General features: G+C 39.9%; 1 protein-coding gene across 4 annotated transcripts in view; it reads right to left on the reverse strand.

Moving 5' to 3' along the window:
- nbeal2 (neurobeachin-like 2) overlaps positions 1 to 16,679 on the reverse strand; it is a 101,282-nt gene that overhangs the window by 22,030 nt on the left and 62,573 nt on the right. For all 4 annotated transcript variants that reach the window (XR_009062923.1, XM_057833635.1, XM_057833634.1 and 1 more), the window contains 10 exons: positions 16,266 to 16,592; positions 9,711 to 9,860; positions 9,479 to 9,636; positions 7,424 to 7,548; positions 7,228 to 7,342; positions 6,960 to 7,117; positions 1,575 to 1,708; positions 1,408 to 1,515; positions 1,222 to 1,317; positions 1,009 to 1,133 (listed from right to left, as the gene is read on the reverse strand). Coding sequence is in view for 3 of the 4 variants with exons in the window: in XM_057833635.1 (XP_057689618.1) it covers positions 1,009 to 1,133; positions 1,222 to 1,317; positions 1,408 to 1,515; positions 1,575 to 1,708; positions 6,960 to 7,117; positions 7,228 to 7,342; positions 7,424 to 7,548; positions 9,479 to 9,636; positions 9,711 to 9,860; positions 16,266 to 16,592 (1,496 nt within the window). In the remaining variant the exon portion in view is untranslated. The remainder of the gene's footprint in view (positions 1 to 1,008; positions 1,134 to 1,221; positions 1,318 to 1,407; positions 1,516 to 1,574; positions 1,709 to 6,959; positions 7,118 to 7,227; positions 7,343 to 7,423; positions 7,549 to 9,478; positions 9,637 to 9,710; positions 9,861 to 16,265; positions 16,593 to 16,679) is intronic.

Below are 16,679 nucleotides of genomic sequence, written 5' to 3' on the forward strand. Positions count from 1 at the left end.
ATTATTTGTGCACTGGTGAAACTTTCTGGAGGAAATTAAAAGGTATTATTGTATTACAAAGATCATTATTATGATGAACTGATTACAATCCTGCAGAAACAAGGTTGTACTTCAAAGCAGAAAATAACGGAATTAAGGGGGAAAAGCACAATGGGTCTGTGACAGTAGGTCGACTGGAATCAAGAAAATACTAACCGAAGCGGCCCTTCTCTTGGATCGCCTGGGCTTAAATTAGAGGTAAGATCTTAAGCCCGAACCTGACCCAAGCCGAATTTCGGGCCGGGTCGGGCCCAAAATGTCAATTATTATGTTCGGGTCGGGGTTCTTTCTCGCTTTTTAAAATAAATATATATTTATATATGCATCCCAAAACAATGTATGGATGTTAAACTAAGTAATACTTGATCTTACCTCATGCTTAAATACAGTCTTGGTGAGCTTGAATTGGCTGCAGTGACGACGTCGGGAACGCTCCCTCCGGAACAAAACACGATTTGACCAACATTGTGACAGCTAATGTCGATAAAAAACGATGTAATGTCTGGGTTTATAAATCACGCCAGCAGCCCTCCCCGCGCAGAGAGCGCCAGTGGGCAACGCGGGACAAGTCTGTGAAAGTGTCCAACCCGCGTCATTCTCGGGACATCTCTACATGCGTGAAAGCAATGAAGCGAGTAAATTCCGCGTCACTTTACACAGGAATTTCCCTGGATATGTGCGTGAAAAGGGCTTAAAACTAAAAAAACTACCAAGCTAAAAATGCAGCTAAAAGTAGTTTATTCTTAATCTGATGTATGATGTTATGGAAAGAAAAACAAAACAAAACAGTAGCTATAGCTACAGTCTCATTTTATTCTGCCAAAAAAAAAACCTCAAGAAATTACACCTATCCAAATTTAGGGCCTGTTTATTTGGCTTACCCTGTATTGTTAACTATAATCCCTCTATTGTTTTTTAGTTAATTTTATCTGGCAGTTTGTCAGAAACAGACATCAGATGCCAACTTACTTCTCTTTGACGGCCTGTGCATGGCGAGGGTTGACCACACCGACAGGTTTGGACAAGTCTCGAAAAACTGACGGATCTTCCAGGTCCAGAACAGGGGAGGTGTAGTCACAGAGTATCCAGGGGAACTGACCAAAGACAACATAAATTTGTAATTTCTCATCACATTGGGTTTTTGTATATTCACCGAGTCTGTAATCTTTTGTGTGGTCTTACCACAGGATATTGCGATAGGTCATTGTAAGTCCGCCCAGCAATGGTGTTGAGTTGCATCAAATATTCAAAATTGGATATTTCCCTGAAGACCCATTTCTGTGCAAGGCACGATTATCAGATCCATATGATACGAGGCATTTAGCAAAATGTAATCCAACAAGAGAGAATAAAGTGAGATATAAACACCTGTGTGAGGCCTGATGCCTTCAGCAGCTCTTGGGGTGATCGGGATCCAAAGTAAAACAGATTATGAGGGCGCAGCCCCAGAATCCTTGAATAGACTTTATTACGCAACTAAAAAGGAAAAAAAACTGTCAGGAGAAAGCTTAAAGGCTGTATGAAGTGTACATCACCTTCTTCTTAAAGTTGATGAAATAGTGAGCCTGATCGATGAAGAAGAGCTCCAGTGCAGAACGACGCAGGTTGTAGCGCCTCAAATGGACTTCTCGGAGTTGAGACAGAGGCCGTTTGAAGTCAAAACCAATTCCTACAGGGTGGATAATATCATCATATTAGCTTACAGTATCTCAGACTCAAATAACTACAAGTAAATTTCCAAAACACTAGTATGTCTGTACAACAGCAAAATTTGACAAAATCCAGTAAAAGCAATGTATCCATCTAACATTACACTGGTTATATTGGTGCTGCATTGCCTTATTGGTTTAATATTTTTCCTCACTTTTGTACCTAAATAAACATTCTTAAACAACCTGGAGTGGGGCCTTGCTCACTTTGTTGTTGTTGTTGTTCTTGGTGAGGACTAGAGGTGTGCAAAATTTCCGATTCTTAGATTATTCGCGATTCGGCCGTGGAAGATTCCAGAACGATTCACAAACATCCAAATTCCGATTATTGAAATATGCCAAGTAAAGCAGAAGTACAACACACTCAGCGCGCCGTGCGGTCTTCAGGACGGAACGGAGCGAGAGTAGCTAAACATCATGCTTCTCATTACCCGGCCCCTCGGGTAATGCCAATGCTCAACTCACGGCTCTAGCTCAACTCATGCCACGAGATAAAAAAACACAAGAACATACCTGACTGCTGCCAAAAGGCTGCTACAAAGTACAGCCACATAATGTTACGGTATATATCATTTATATACGACTAGATGCAAATTAGATTCGGTAGCGTTAGCAGCACAGCTACAAAAAGCTAGATGCGGGCGTTAGTAAACGGCCGCCATCTTAAAGCAGTACACTTCCCTGCAAGGCTGTTGTAGCGAACCTTCCAAGCAAACCCAATTAACTTTTTATCTAAAATACTCCTAAATCGGTAAAATATTGACTTAAATCTATCTTTAAAACAGCTTTAAAACTTTCACATGTCGAAAGTAGACAAAAGGGAAATTATGGAATAACGGGAGCAATTTTAACAACTTTAACGGTTGATTCACAACATTAAATTAATTGGATGTAGTTTAAAACTGCTGATACAGAATGGGGACTGGAGTTTTTTAATTTAATGTTATTTTTGTATATTTGTTTACTACTATATGTTAACTTGATACTGAAATAGTAGTTTGGTTTACCCTGAGAGTATTTTTGAACAATTTTGGAACTAATGTACAAAACTTTAAAAAATAAAATAAAATTTAAAAAAAAGGAGGGGGGTGCATCAATAATCGTTTTATAATCGAATCGGAGCCTCTGAATCGTAATCGTAATCGAATCGTTAGGTGCCCAAAGATTCCCAGCTCTAGTGAGGACACTAATTAAAATTGCACCTCCTCCGTTATTCGTGAACGGATCACTATAAAATGTGGTAGGGATAATCTAGGGATGATTGCGCATTGACCCTCGGAGCCCGATTTTATTTATTTAAAAATACAGCTGATTAATTACATAAATTAATTACTGAGGATATATTGTTGCCTGTAGGTTCTGAGTTAGCCAGGAGAGAGCATGCATCCTCTTTGGTTGTGCTTTTGATGTCTCTGGGCTGATGCGACGTTCAGGGAGCGAGCCGGATGGTCATAGTTGATTTTGAACTTCTGAAAATTCTGAAATATTTTTCATGTATTGCAGTTAAAGGGAACCACGGATAGAAAAACATGTAGTTCTTAAAAAATAAATGTTAGTACGAGTTATAATAATTTGATATTAAAACCTCTCTTAATGCTTTTGTTTTAATAAAATTTATAAAATTAAATCGGCGGTTCTGCCCTTCCAATTTGAACTCGAGCGGAACATTAATGAGTAGGATCGGCAGGATGATCAACAATCTTGACTTTTACGTGACAAAAATAAGGTAAGGCAGCATTCTCTCGGTCATGGAGGAATTAGGCGTCTTGGTAGAGACAAACTGTGTCAAAGTTTTCGTGTGCTGTGATGCACGGGCTATCTGTAAAAATACCGATAATCAAACTGCTGTGTTTCACTGTATACCTTAATCATATGTAAAGCACACGACAGTTCTGGATGATAACTATTTCCATGACAATATTGGAATAAGTTGGATCACAAAATAGTTTACTGTGAAGATCTGCAAACATTTTTTGACATCAAACACTCTCTTGCTCCATCACTAGAGCAGGAGAGTGCTGTCACTAGCGAACTTGACACATGAACGCTACTTTCATCTCATCCTGTCTTTTCTGTTTATTTTGCTTTTGCTGCTCATTTTGTGAAATATCAATAGAGCTGTCCTACTCATTAAAGTTCCGCTCGGGTTCAAATTGGAAGGGCAGAACCAACGACATCTTTATGTAGTTAAAGAGTGACACTGTGGTCCGGCAGCGTGGCCATGTGATGTCACGGCCCTGCGACGCAAACAACAATGGCGACCTACTAGTTCAAATAATTTTACAAATATTATTAAAACAAAAACATTAGGAGGGGTTTCAATATCTAATTATTATAACTCATACTAACATTTATCTTCTAAGAACTACATGTCTTTCTATCCTTGGTTCCCTTTAAATATCATTACAGCCATACAAAGAACAATATGGTGAACCTTGGTATTCAAATCGATTTGTTCTTCACAGATGATCTGATTCAATTTACTTCGTTACTTTAACTTGAGTAAGTTTTTGAGAAAAATGTACTTTTAGGAGTAGTTGTACCACGCCATAAATCTTACTTTTACTTGAGTAGATTTGTGAAGATGAAATGGTACTCTTACGCCACATGAGTCCTTTATAACAATCAGACGTAACAATACAGTCACATAATCAGACGCAGGTTTGCAGTCGGAAGTCATATGATCACGCCGGACTGTTCAATCAAATGGCGTCTTTAAAGTGACGAATAAATTAAACTATTTGACACGGAAGTAACATTACTCGAAAGCACAGATTTGTTTAAACCTTTCTCCCAGTTTTTATTTGGCAGTGATTTATCTTTACACCGTTAAGAATGCATTTCAAATCATGGAAGGAAATATATCCACTGGAGGGCACACTTGCTCTTTGGTTTCATTTTTCTAGTTTGAAATCAATGATTTTTGATTATTTTTTTGGCCTACTATGGTCATCTAATAGGTTATACAGTGCCTTGCAAAAGTATTCGGCCCCCTTGAACCTTGCAACCTTTCGCCACATTTCAGGCTTCAAACATAAAGATATAAAATTTTAATTTTTTGTCAAGAATCAACAACAAGTGGGACACAATCGTGAAGTGGAACAAAATTTATTGGATAATTCAAACTTTTTTAACAAATAAAAAACTGAAAAGTGGGGCGTGCAATATTATTCGGCCCCCTTGCGTTAATACTTTGTAGCGCCACCTTTTGCTCCAATTACAGCTGCAAGTCGCTTGGGGTATGTTTCTATCAGTTTTGCACATCGAGAGACTGACATTCTTGCCCATTCTTCCTTGCAAAACAGCTCGAGCTCAGTGAGGTTGGATGGAGAGTGTTTGTGAACAGCAGTCTTCAGCTCTTTCCACAGATTCTCGATTGGATTGGTTTAATTTTGAACCATTCCATTGTAGATTTGGCTTTATTTTTTGGATCATTGTCCTGTTGGAAGATAAATCTCCGTCCCAGTCTCAGGTCTTGTGCAGATACCAACAGGTTTTCTTCCAGAATGTTCCTGTATTTGGCTGCATCCATCTTCCAGTCAATTTTAACCATCTTCCCTGTCCCTGCTGAAGAAAAGCAGGCCCAAACCATGATGCTGCCACCACCATGTTTGACAGTGGGGATGGTGTGTTCAGGGTGATGAGCTGTGTTGCTTTTACACCAAACATATCGTTTTGCATTGTGGCCAAAAAGTTCAATTTTGGTTTCATCCGACCAGAGCATCTTCTTCCACATGTTTGGTGTGTCTCCCAGGTGGCTTGTGGCAAACTCTAAACGAGACTTTTTATGGATATCTTTGAGAAATGGCTTTCTTCTTGCCACTCTTCCATAAAGGCCAGATTTGTGCAGTGTACGACTGATTGTTGTCCTATGGACAGACTCTCCCACCTCAGCTGTAGATCTCTGCAGTTCATCCAGAGTGATCATGGGCCTCTTGGCTGCATCTCTGATCAGTTTTCTCCTTGTCTGAGAAGAAAGTTTGGAAGGACGGCCGGGTCTTGGTAGATTTGCAGTGGTCTGATGCTCCTTCCATTTCAATATGATGGCTTGTACAGTGCTCCTTGAGATGTTTAAAGCTTGGGTAATCTTTTTGTATCCAAATCCGGCTTTAAACTTCTCCACAACAGTATCTCGGACCTGCCTGGTGTGTTCCTTGGTTTTCATAATGCTCTCTGCACTTTAAACAGAACCCTGAGACTATCACAGAGCAGGTGCATTTATACGGAGACTTGATTACACACATGGGATTCTATTTATCATCATCGGTCATTTAGGACAACATTGGATCATTCAGAGATCCTCACTGAACTTCTGGAGTGAGTTTGCTGCACTGAAAGTAAAGGGGCCGAATAATATTGCACGCCCCACTTTTCAGTTTTTTATTTGTTAAAAAGTTTAAATTATCCAATAAATGTTGTTCCACTTCACGATTGTGTCCCACTTGTTGTTGATTCTTGACAAAAAAATTAAATTTCATATCTTTATGTTTGAAGCCTGAAATGTGGCGAAAGGTTGCAAGATTCAAGGGGGCCGAATACTTTTGCAAGGCACTGTAGTACATTATAATAATAACAGTTCATATAAATGATGTGCTGAGAAAAAAATACAATTGTTTAAAAAAAATATCACACTGTAGGCAGTTACTCACAAAGTTACTCATTACTTGAGTATTCTTTTCACCAGACAATTTTTTAATCCCACTTTAGTACATTTTTTGGATTACTACTTTTACTTTCACTTGAGTAATATTATTTTGAAATAACACTACTATTACCTGAGTAAAAATTTTGGCTACTCTACCCATTTCTGGTCATAATACAGTGTTTCAAATAATTACTTATTTTTCTCCCTCTCCAGTCTTTCATTCACCATCACTCGTCTGCCATAAAGGTAACAGTGATGTATAATGTTCATTTGTCACTTTAAAAAAATATTTTACAATGTTTTCTATATGTTAAACTACAGTTTAAATTTAGTATTTCGCTGTATTGTTTTTGGATATATTTTATTTCCTATGAGAAATATTGCTTCAGTTTTTGTACCATTTGGTTTTAGTCAGACTTCTTGGAATGGATTAGTCCCAAAAACCAAAGTTCCACTCTACCTCTCTAAATGTGTCAATCACACTCAAGCATTATAACCTTCATAAAGGCAACATATTCAACACAGGCTGTATGGCATGTGCATTTAATGAAGTGCATGTTCCTCACCTTCCTCTGTTTCCTCTTTCTCAATGCTGCCGTCGTAGAAATAAAGGTGGTGCGTGGTAACCTCAAGGCGACCGGGAACCTTGGCTACAATAGTGATGAGCTCACAGTCTTCGGATAAAACCAGCTTTTCTTTTTGGCTCTCATCTTCGACCTCAACGCTGAAGGCGAAAGTAAGGCCATCGTATTGATATTGGATGTATTTCAAGATATTATAAAGATATCCTTTCCAACAGCAATATATGAAGTACACATTTATTCAGACACTCACTTGTTGTTTAAAAAGACAAGATCCTCTTCTCCTAACTGGTCATCCTCCATATCGCTTACTTTGGCTTCTTTGGCTACAGCCAAAGGGAGCGGCTCAGAACGTGGACTGTCCACGCCTGGAAAAATAATTACATCATTTTGGATAAAGAATTTGCAAACAATGAGCAATGTGCATTGTGGACGACTGTATGACATACCCATGTTGTCCCTTTGGGCACTGGCCTCGGTGTGGGGGTCATAGTGGTGGTTGGGAACAAGTTTGAGACGCATTTTGGAATACGTCTCCGCACTGGACAGCATCCATTTGACTTCAGGCTGGATTCTGGAGATCGAACAGAAAAATCATGCTTGTATTATCAATGCAAGAGTATTTTTTTATTTTATTTTTTTCAAATTCAGAGAACTGGTTTCCCACTCAGGGACAAGGTCCTACCTGCTATATAATTTTGTATGGCTAGCGAAAGTAAATCATGAGCACTGACTTCTTATTTTCTTGACAAAAATAAAATTAGAATTAGGGCTGTCAAAATGATCGCGTTAATGGGCTGTAATTAATTTTTTAAAATATTTGACGCATTTAACGCACATGCCCCGCTCAAACAGATTAAAGTGACAGCACAGTGTCATGTCCACTTGTTACTTGTTAAGCTGTGATTAACTCGATTAAAAATTTTAATCGTTTGACAGCCCTAAATAGAATACATTTTTCGTAGTCCTCAATGAAAGATCAAGGACTATAGAAACAGAAAATTTAGCTCTTTTCCCTTTTTAAAAATTAAAAATGAATAAATGTTTTCATTTATTTTTACAATATGCAGTGGTACCTCTATTTACCAACGTCTCCACACACAGTAGAGTAGAGCAGGTTATGACACGCCTCAACAGGAAAATATTGCCTCTTGTTAAGAAAGAAATTTCAGGATATGAAAGGCAAAAATACAGTATGGCTGGTACTCGCGAGTTTACTGAACGCAACATACTTATAGCTGCTCTGACATTGGCTATTGCCTAGCATTCCTCGCATCCAAGTGGGTAAGAGGGACCTCTACTCTATGTGTGTATCCCTGCATCCTCTTCATTCGCCCCTCGTGTTCCGACAGCTTTACATGAGTGTATTATCTTTTAATCTTTATTCTTTTTTTTTTTACATTATGCGCAACTCTTGATTTTAAGTTTATATTGCTATAATTTAATTGTAACATGTATTTGTTACATGTTTGGATGCATTTTTATGCATTATAAAAGATATATGTCTGAATTTTGTGGGGCTTGGAATGGATAACATGGAAAACCCGTCTCTACTTATAGAATTTTCAAGTTAAGAAACTACATCGAGAACCAAGTAATTTCGTAGAGGCACCACTGCATAAGAATTTTATTAAACATTTGAAAAATACAAAGGGAATATTTACTGTTTGTTCCTTTTCTATTTGTTTGTTTGTTTTTTTCATTAAAAAAAACGTATTTGAAAAATGCTATATGTAGATTTAAAAATAGAAAATATAACATTTTTGTTTTTATTCGAAAAAGTCAATAACTTTTAATGAATGAAACTGAAAAAGTAGCTATATAATTGAAAAATTTTGTTTTAATATTTTTTACTTTTTTAATTAAAAAAATGAAGTAAAACAATAGAAAAGATACTGTTTTCCCCTTTTGTTTTTTATGCTAAAAATGTAAATAAAAAATAAAATTATAATTTATACATGTTTATAGTTTTTTTTCCTCTTTGAATTACAAAAAAATATATACAGACATTATTTACTGTTTTTCCCCTTTTTGTGTTTTTTTTAAATTATGAAAATGAATGAATGAATGAATGAATGAATGAATGAATGAATGAATGAATGAATGAATGAAAATGTTTGCAATTAAGAGGTTGACAAAGAGGACTTCGACAACAAAGTCTCTCAACGATTCATTGACCACCAAAATATTTGTTGATTCAATTGATAGTCTATTAATTGTGAATGAGTTCATTCATTGCTACAACCCTAGTTGGCAGATATAACAGCCCTCTAAAGCAAAACAAAACTATGATTTGTCAAAGAAGAGTTTAACACCCCTGATTAACAGTATCTTAAAAATGAAGTCGGAGTAGAATGAAGTTGAAGGCCAGGCTTCAAAAGGTGAGTTGGAAAGTGCTTTGAGGCACAAACAGATTCCAGAGGAAAGTGGCAAAGCGCACGTTTAAAAGGAATGTAAAGCATGTTTGGGTAAAGTGAATAAAAATAACATTGGCTAAGTCCTACTTCTTGGCCCACACTGCTCTCTCGCTGGTCAAGAGCCTTCGCAGGGCCTTCCAGTGCTGCCACACCACCCCCTGGTGGTTAGAGCTCTGCTTTTGCCAGCTGACGTAGCGTCCGTTCTCACTTCGAACACGCTTCAGGTAGGGATCGACGATCAATTCCTGTTTTGAAAGGCAGATAAGTATGGAGGTCAAACACTGCAGTTGACTATGAAATCCTTGTATGTTGCAGCAACCTGAAACTTTGCTTTGCTGTCTGATCTGTCTTTGTCGCGACGGAAGGCTGTACTCATGAGGTCATCGAAACAGGAATTCCAAAAATTGGACATGATGTCGTGACTTCGGCCAAATGTGTCCAGCTCATACTGCTCCATTGTGGGTTGAACCTGCATACATTTAAATAAGCGAAAAAATTTAGCATCACAGTCCCCCAATGTGCAAACACATCTACAACTTTTAAGACAAAAGTCATGTTGACTCATATAATGCCAGCCGAGGTACAGTATATGTTGGGTACTCATAGTGTATGTGTTGTGGTAGTTAGTTGGTAAAAAAAAATCTTTTACCATTACATCAGATATGTCAATTTACCAATAAGCAGAGTCATTCATTTGACAGTTTGTGGTTATGTTAGGAATCCTGCCCCCTAAGCCCTGCTCCTCCTCTTGTGTGTGTGTCTGCCTTGGTTGCAGGATTGGACAGATGGGTGAACCTGGGGCCAGGTGCCGGTGATCATCGTTAACGGCTTACTTAAACCAGTCCCTGCCCTCACCTCATCGCCAGCTCAACTCCACTCCACGAGTTTGTGACTCTAGCCATTGATAATTCCAGATATTTGTATTGCCTTGCTTCAGGTCATTTTGCCTTTGTTCGCAGATCCTGCATTGCTCGCCTGCCTTCACATGGTTACACAATCACACTGCACCCCCCCCCCCCCCCCCCCCACGTCGCTCACATCAGTGACACAAAACATATTCATAGCTCTTTATTTGTAAACAGTCACCCTCTTAAAAATATTCGCCTATGCCATATTTCGACAAATATTTACTCCAGCACCACCCACCCCCACCCTTGAACATTTCCTCAGGATGCTGGTCACCTCCTTCACCATCCTTTGTCAAATGGATTACTCAATTCTGCCCCTCAAATGGAATTAATCACCAATACAGTGTAATGAGAATTTGGTTCAGTATTTCATGTTTTCGAAAATAAATAAATAAAACCCAAAATAAAGTGACTTAGGCGATTATTGTGAGAGGCTGACGAAATAGCACATCAAAATCAGCTTTCCTGTGTGCATCACATTTCAGGGGGAAATATGGCTTGTGAGCCCCTGCAATTCCAGCTTTTGCCAGGAGATATCACTGGTAATGAAGTTTCATGAACTGAAACTATTTACGAATCAATTGGCCAAGTGGTTCGGAACTTCACATGAAGCTTCATTGGCCATCACTAAAGAATACTCATCAAGTCCATGCCTCAGAGACTGCAAGCTGTCATAAAAGCCTGAGGTGGTGCTACTAAATACTAGAGATGTGTTTTGATTGTGATTTCTTTGTTTCTCATGATTCCATATATTTTTTAGAAATGCACGATAATATCGGTCACCGATAATTATCGGCCGATAATGGCAATTATGACATCACACGGATAATCCAGATAAAACGAAAATCAACCGATAATGCAATCCGATAATTATATACTTGATTTGAATTTGAATTTATTGAATTTATTGTCATTGTCATCATCATCATCATCATCATTTAGCCTCCAAATGTGCGCAATCAACAGTTTTGTCCAATTCTGCTAGTTTTAAGGAGGTGTTTTTGCAGTGTATTAATGTGATACTGTATATGTTAGGAATGGCTTACTTTTAAAGGCATTTTTGTGCAACTTGGTTGTTTACTCTCTAAGTAATTGTTGCCAAAAGCATACCATTACACAACCTCATTGCCATTGTTTAGTTGTTGGAATTTACTATTTGTTCACATTTGACGTGGAAAAAAATAGCACTAAATTACATTTTTGCACAGTAACATTTGATCTTTGTATACTTTAAAATTTTACATACATATTTGAACAGAATTATCGGCGTGACATTATCGGTTATCGGGTGGAAGGGGCAGGAAATTATCGGTTATTGATATCGGTTGAAAAATGTATTATCGTGCATCACTATTTTTTTTCCTCAGAATGGAGTGATTCCATATATATTTCCCTGCACTTGCTCTATAAAAGTAACATTTACTGACAAAATTCATGCCCTACTGGCTTAAGAAGCTAACTGCACTCCATGAACGCCTAGCAGCACAAATGAACCAGCTGCTGAGGTCGAGGACCCACCAAGAGTGGCTAACCCAAAGTCGGACAGTCCTCATCATGAAAGACCCCCAGAAGGGAACAGTACCATCCAACTACCGGCCTATCACCTGCCTCAGCACCACATGGAAGCTCCTATCAGGCATAATAGCGACTAAAGTGAGCAGGCACATGGAGCAATACATGCACAGGGCACAGAAAAGGATTGGCAATAACACCAGGGGAGCCAAGCACCAACTACTGGTGGACAGGGCACTCGCCAGGTACTGCAAAGCTAGGAGCACCAACCTGTGCACTGCCTGGATCGACTACAAGAAAGCCTATGACTCAATGCCACACACATGGATACTGGAATGCTTGAAGCTGTATAACATCAACAGGACACTAAGGACCTTCCTCCAGAACTCGACGGGGCTGTGGAAGACAACTCTAGAAGCCAACTCGAAGCCAGTTGCACATGTGAGCATCAAATGCGGGATCTACCAAGGAGATGCTCTGTCACCCCTGCTGTTCTGCATAGGCCTAAACCCCCTCAGCCAGATCATCACCAAGAGTGGTTTCGGGTACCGGTTCCGAAGTGGAACAACCATCAGTCACCTCCTCTACATGGATGACATCAAGCTGTATGCCAAGAATGAGCATGACATCGACTCCCTAATCCACCTCACGAGAATATACAGCAATGACATCGGGATGTCATTCGGACTAGATAAGTGTGGGCGAATGGTATCCAGAAGAGGGAAGGTGACCTCAACTGAAGGGACTGAACTACCTGAAGGCAACATAACAGATGTGCAGGACAGCTACAAATACCTGGGGATCCTACAGGCAAATGGAAACCATGAGGAAGCAACTAGAACGTCTGCCACAACCAAATACCTACAGAGGGTGAGGCAGGTCCTCAAGAGTCATCTGAATGGCAAGAATAAGATCCAGGCCATTAACAGCTATGCCTTACCAGTAATCAGATACCCTGCTGGCATCGTATCCTGGCCACTGGAAGAGATGCAGGCCACCGACATCAAGACAAAGAAGCTCCTTACAATGCACGGAGGGTTTCACCCTAAGTCCAGCATCCTGAGGCTCTACACAAAGCGGAAAGAGGGAGGCCGAGGACTAGTGAGCATCAGAGCCACTATCCAGGAGGAAACTACATCCCTCCAAGAGTACATCATGAAAATGGCACCCAGTGATGACCTACTCGGTGAATGCCTCAGGCAACAGAAACCCAATAAGGAGGAGGACCCTGAGGAGCTATCATGGAAGGACAAGCCCCTGCATGGTGTGTACTACCGACAAATTGAGGAGGTAGCTGACATGGGAAAAACATACCAGTGGCTGGAAAAGGCCGGACTGAAAGACAACACGGATGCACTGATCACGGCAGCACAAGAACAGGCCCTTAACACAAGAGCAATAGAGGCCGGGGTCTATCACACCAGACAGGACCCCAGGTGCAGGCTATGCAAAGAGGCCCCTGAGACAGTCCAGCACATCACAGCAGGGTGTAAGGTGCTAGCAGGCAAGGCCTACATGGAACGACATAACCAGGTAGCAGGCATAGTGTACAGGAACATCTGTGCCGAGTACGGACTAGAGACCCCGGAGTCAAGATGGGCAACACCTCCGAAGGTGGTCGAGAACAACCGAACCAAGATCCTGTGGGACTTCCAGATCCAGACAGACAAACTGGTGATGGCCAACCAGCCTGACATAGTTGTGGTGGATAAACATCAAAAGACAGCAGTAGTGATGGATGTAGCAATCCCGAGCGATAGCAACATTAGCAAAAAAGAACACGAAAAGCTGGAGAAATATGAAAGGTTGAAGGAAGAGTTGGAGAAAATGCGGGGAGTGATGGCAAGAGTGGTGCCAGTTGTGATCGGGACACTAGGGGCAGTAACCTCCAAGCTGGGTGCATGGCTCCAACAGATACCAGGAACCACGTCCGACGTCTCCATTCAGAAGAGCGCAATCCTAGGGACAGCTAAGATTCTGCGCAGGACCCTCAAGCTCCCGAGCCTCTGGTAGAGGACCCGAGCTTGAAAGGAGAGACCATTCCGCCCGAGTGGGCGAGACAACGAATTTTATATATATATATATATATATATATATATATATATATATATATATATATATATATATATATATATATATACAGTGCCTTGCAAAAGTATTTGGCCCCCTTGAATCTTGCAACCTTTCGCCACATTTCAGGCTTCAAACATAAAGATATGAAATTTAATTTTTTTGTCAAGAATCAACAACAAGTGGGACACAATCGTGAAGTGGAACAACATTTATTGGATAATTTAAACTTTTTTAACAAATAAAAAACTGAAAAGTGAGGCGTGCAATATTATTCGGCCTCTTTACTTTCAGTGCAGCAAACTCACTCCACAAGTTCAGTGAGGATCTCTGAATGATCCAATGTTGTCCTAAATGACCGATGATAATAAATAGAATCCACCTGTGTGTAATCAAGTCTCCGTATAAATGCACCTGCTCTGTGATAGTCTCAGGGTTCTGTTTAAAGTGCAGAGAGCATTATGAAAACCAAGGAACACACCAGGCAGGTCCGAGATACTGTTGTGGAGAAGTTTAAAGCCGGATTTGGATACAAAAAGATTTCCCAAGCTTTAATCATCTCAAGGAGCACTGTGCAAGCCATCATATTGAAATGGAAGGAGCATCAGACCACTGCAAATCTACCAAGACCCGGCCGTCCTTCCAAACTTTCTTCTCAAACAAGGAGAAAACTGATCAGAGATGCAGCCAAGAGGCCCATGATCACTCTGGATGAACTGCAGAGATCTACAGCTGAGGTGGGAGAGTCTGTCCATAGGACAACAATCAGTCGTACACTGCACAAATCTGGCCTTTATGGAAGAGTGGCAAGAAGAAAGCCATTTCTCAAAGATATCCATAAAAAGTCTCGTTTAAAGTTTGCCACAAGCCACCTGGGAGACACACCAAACATGTGGAAGAAGGTGCTCTGGTCAGATGAAACCAAAATTGAACTTTTTGGCCACAATGCAAAACGATACGTTTGGCGTAAAAGCAACACGGCTCATCACCCTGAACACACCATCCCCACTGTCAAACATGGTGGTGGCAGCATCATGGTTTGGGCCTGCTTTTCTTCAGCAGGGACAGGGAAGATGGTTTAAATTGACGGGAAGATGGATGCAGCCAAATACAGGAACATTCTGGAAGAAAACCTGTTGGTATCTGCACAAGACCTGAGACTGGGACGGAGATTTATCTTCCAACAGGACAATGATCCAAAACATAAAGCCAAATCTACAATGGAATGGTTAAAAAATAAACATGTCCAGGTGTTAGAATGGCCAAGTCAAAGTCCAGACCTGAATCCAATGGAGAATCTGTGGAAAGAGCTGAAGACTGCTGTTCACAAACACTCTCCATCCAACCTCACTGAGCTCGAGCTGTTTTGCAAGGAAGAATGGGCAAGAATGTCAGTCTCTCGATGTGCAAAACTGATAGAAACGTACCCCAAGCGACTTGCAGCTGTAATTGGAGCAAAAGGTGGCGCTACAAAGTATTAACGCAAGGGGGCCGAATAATATTGCACGCCCCACTTTTCAGTTTTTTATTTGTTAAAAAAGTTTAAATTATCCAATAAATGTTGTTCCACTTCACGATTGTGTCCCACTTGTTGTTGATTCTTGACAAAAAATTAAAATTTTATATCTTTATGTTTGAAGCCTGAAATGTGGCGAAAGGTTGCAAGGTTCAAGGGGGCCGAATACTTTTGCAAGGCACTGTATATATATATATATATATATATATATATATATATATATATATATATATATATATATATATATATATACACACTAACATGTTTGAACACATTGCCGTGACTTTAAGTCTGAACAAGCACATTTTCTTTCTGTGTAGGAAAGCACAAAAACGTGGAGACCTTTTTTTCACAATACTGTACCATATTTACTATACTCCCTCAATGGGTAATTGTAAATGCATTGTATACTTGTACACTGCACTTAATTTTGTGCTACACTGCGCAGGCACACACATGCAGTTAAGCTAAGGTTGGGGATGTCAGTGCAAGTTTCCAAAGCCCAAGTTATTAGAGATGACCTTTCATTTCATTGGACAGTGACAGAGAGCAGTGAAGTCAGCCCAGTTCACACAAAGTTAAAACAAATACCCATTTTTTGAGATATGCAAACAAAAAGACAAGAATAAACTTAAAAATATTCCATTAGCTTCAATATTAAACATAAACTGACAGCTCCTTGAAAAAGATACAACTATGTTTTGATGAACTTGTCATAATATTGTCTTGGAGCTATTTCTGAGGGTTGCGATTGAAAAAATGTCGTCTTATGACATTATCATGCTGTTTTTGTTTCTTTTTTTTTTTTTTTTTTTTTTTTTTAAACAAGAGTAATACAAAAGAAAAGGAAAACAGCGAGTACACTGACCTGCTGCTGGTAAAAGCTTTGCCACTCTAGTGTGTGGCAGTAGGCCTTCAGATCCTGGGCAAAGGTGGTGCTGCCATTAGTGATAGGCAGACTAGGAAGCAGCTGTTGGACCGTTACTGGGTCTGCGTGCTGGTCCAGAAGAGCACGCACGACTGGGACCACTTGGGCGAACATCTCTGCATGCTCAGTGTTGTTGCTCCCTTTTGCATCTTTTTCTGGCCACAAGGGGACACCAATACGTCCAAGCAAGAAGCAGACCTCCTCCCAGCTGAGACACAACACTGTCTGCAGAAGGCTATGCAGCTTCACGAAAGCCATCACACAAACCTGAGTAGACATTAAGTAACATTCATTTAAATTCATACATTCATTCATTTTCCGTATCATTTATCCAGAGTACACCCTGAACTGGTT

Source organism: Corythoichthys intestinalis, chromosome 4, assembly GCF_030265065.1.
Source record: "Corythoichthys intestinalis isolate RoL2023-P3 chromosome 4, ASM3026506v1, whole genome shotgun sequence".
In the NCBI taxonomy this organism is placed as follows: Eukaryota; Metazoa; Chordata; class Actinopteri; order Syngnathiformes; family Syngnathidae; genus Corythoichthys; species Corythoichthys intestinalis.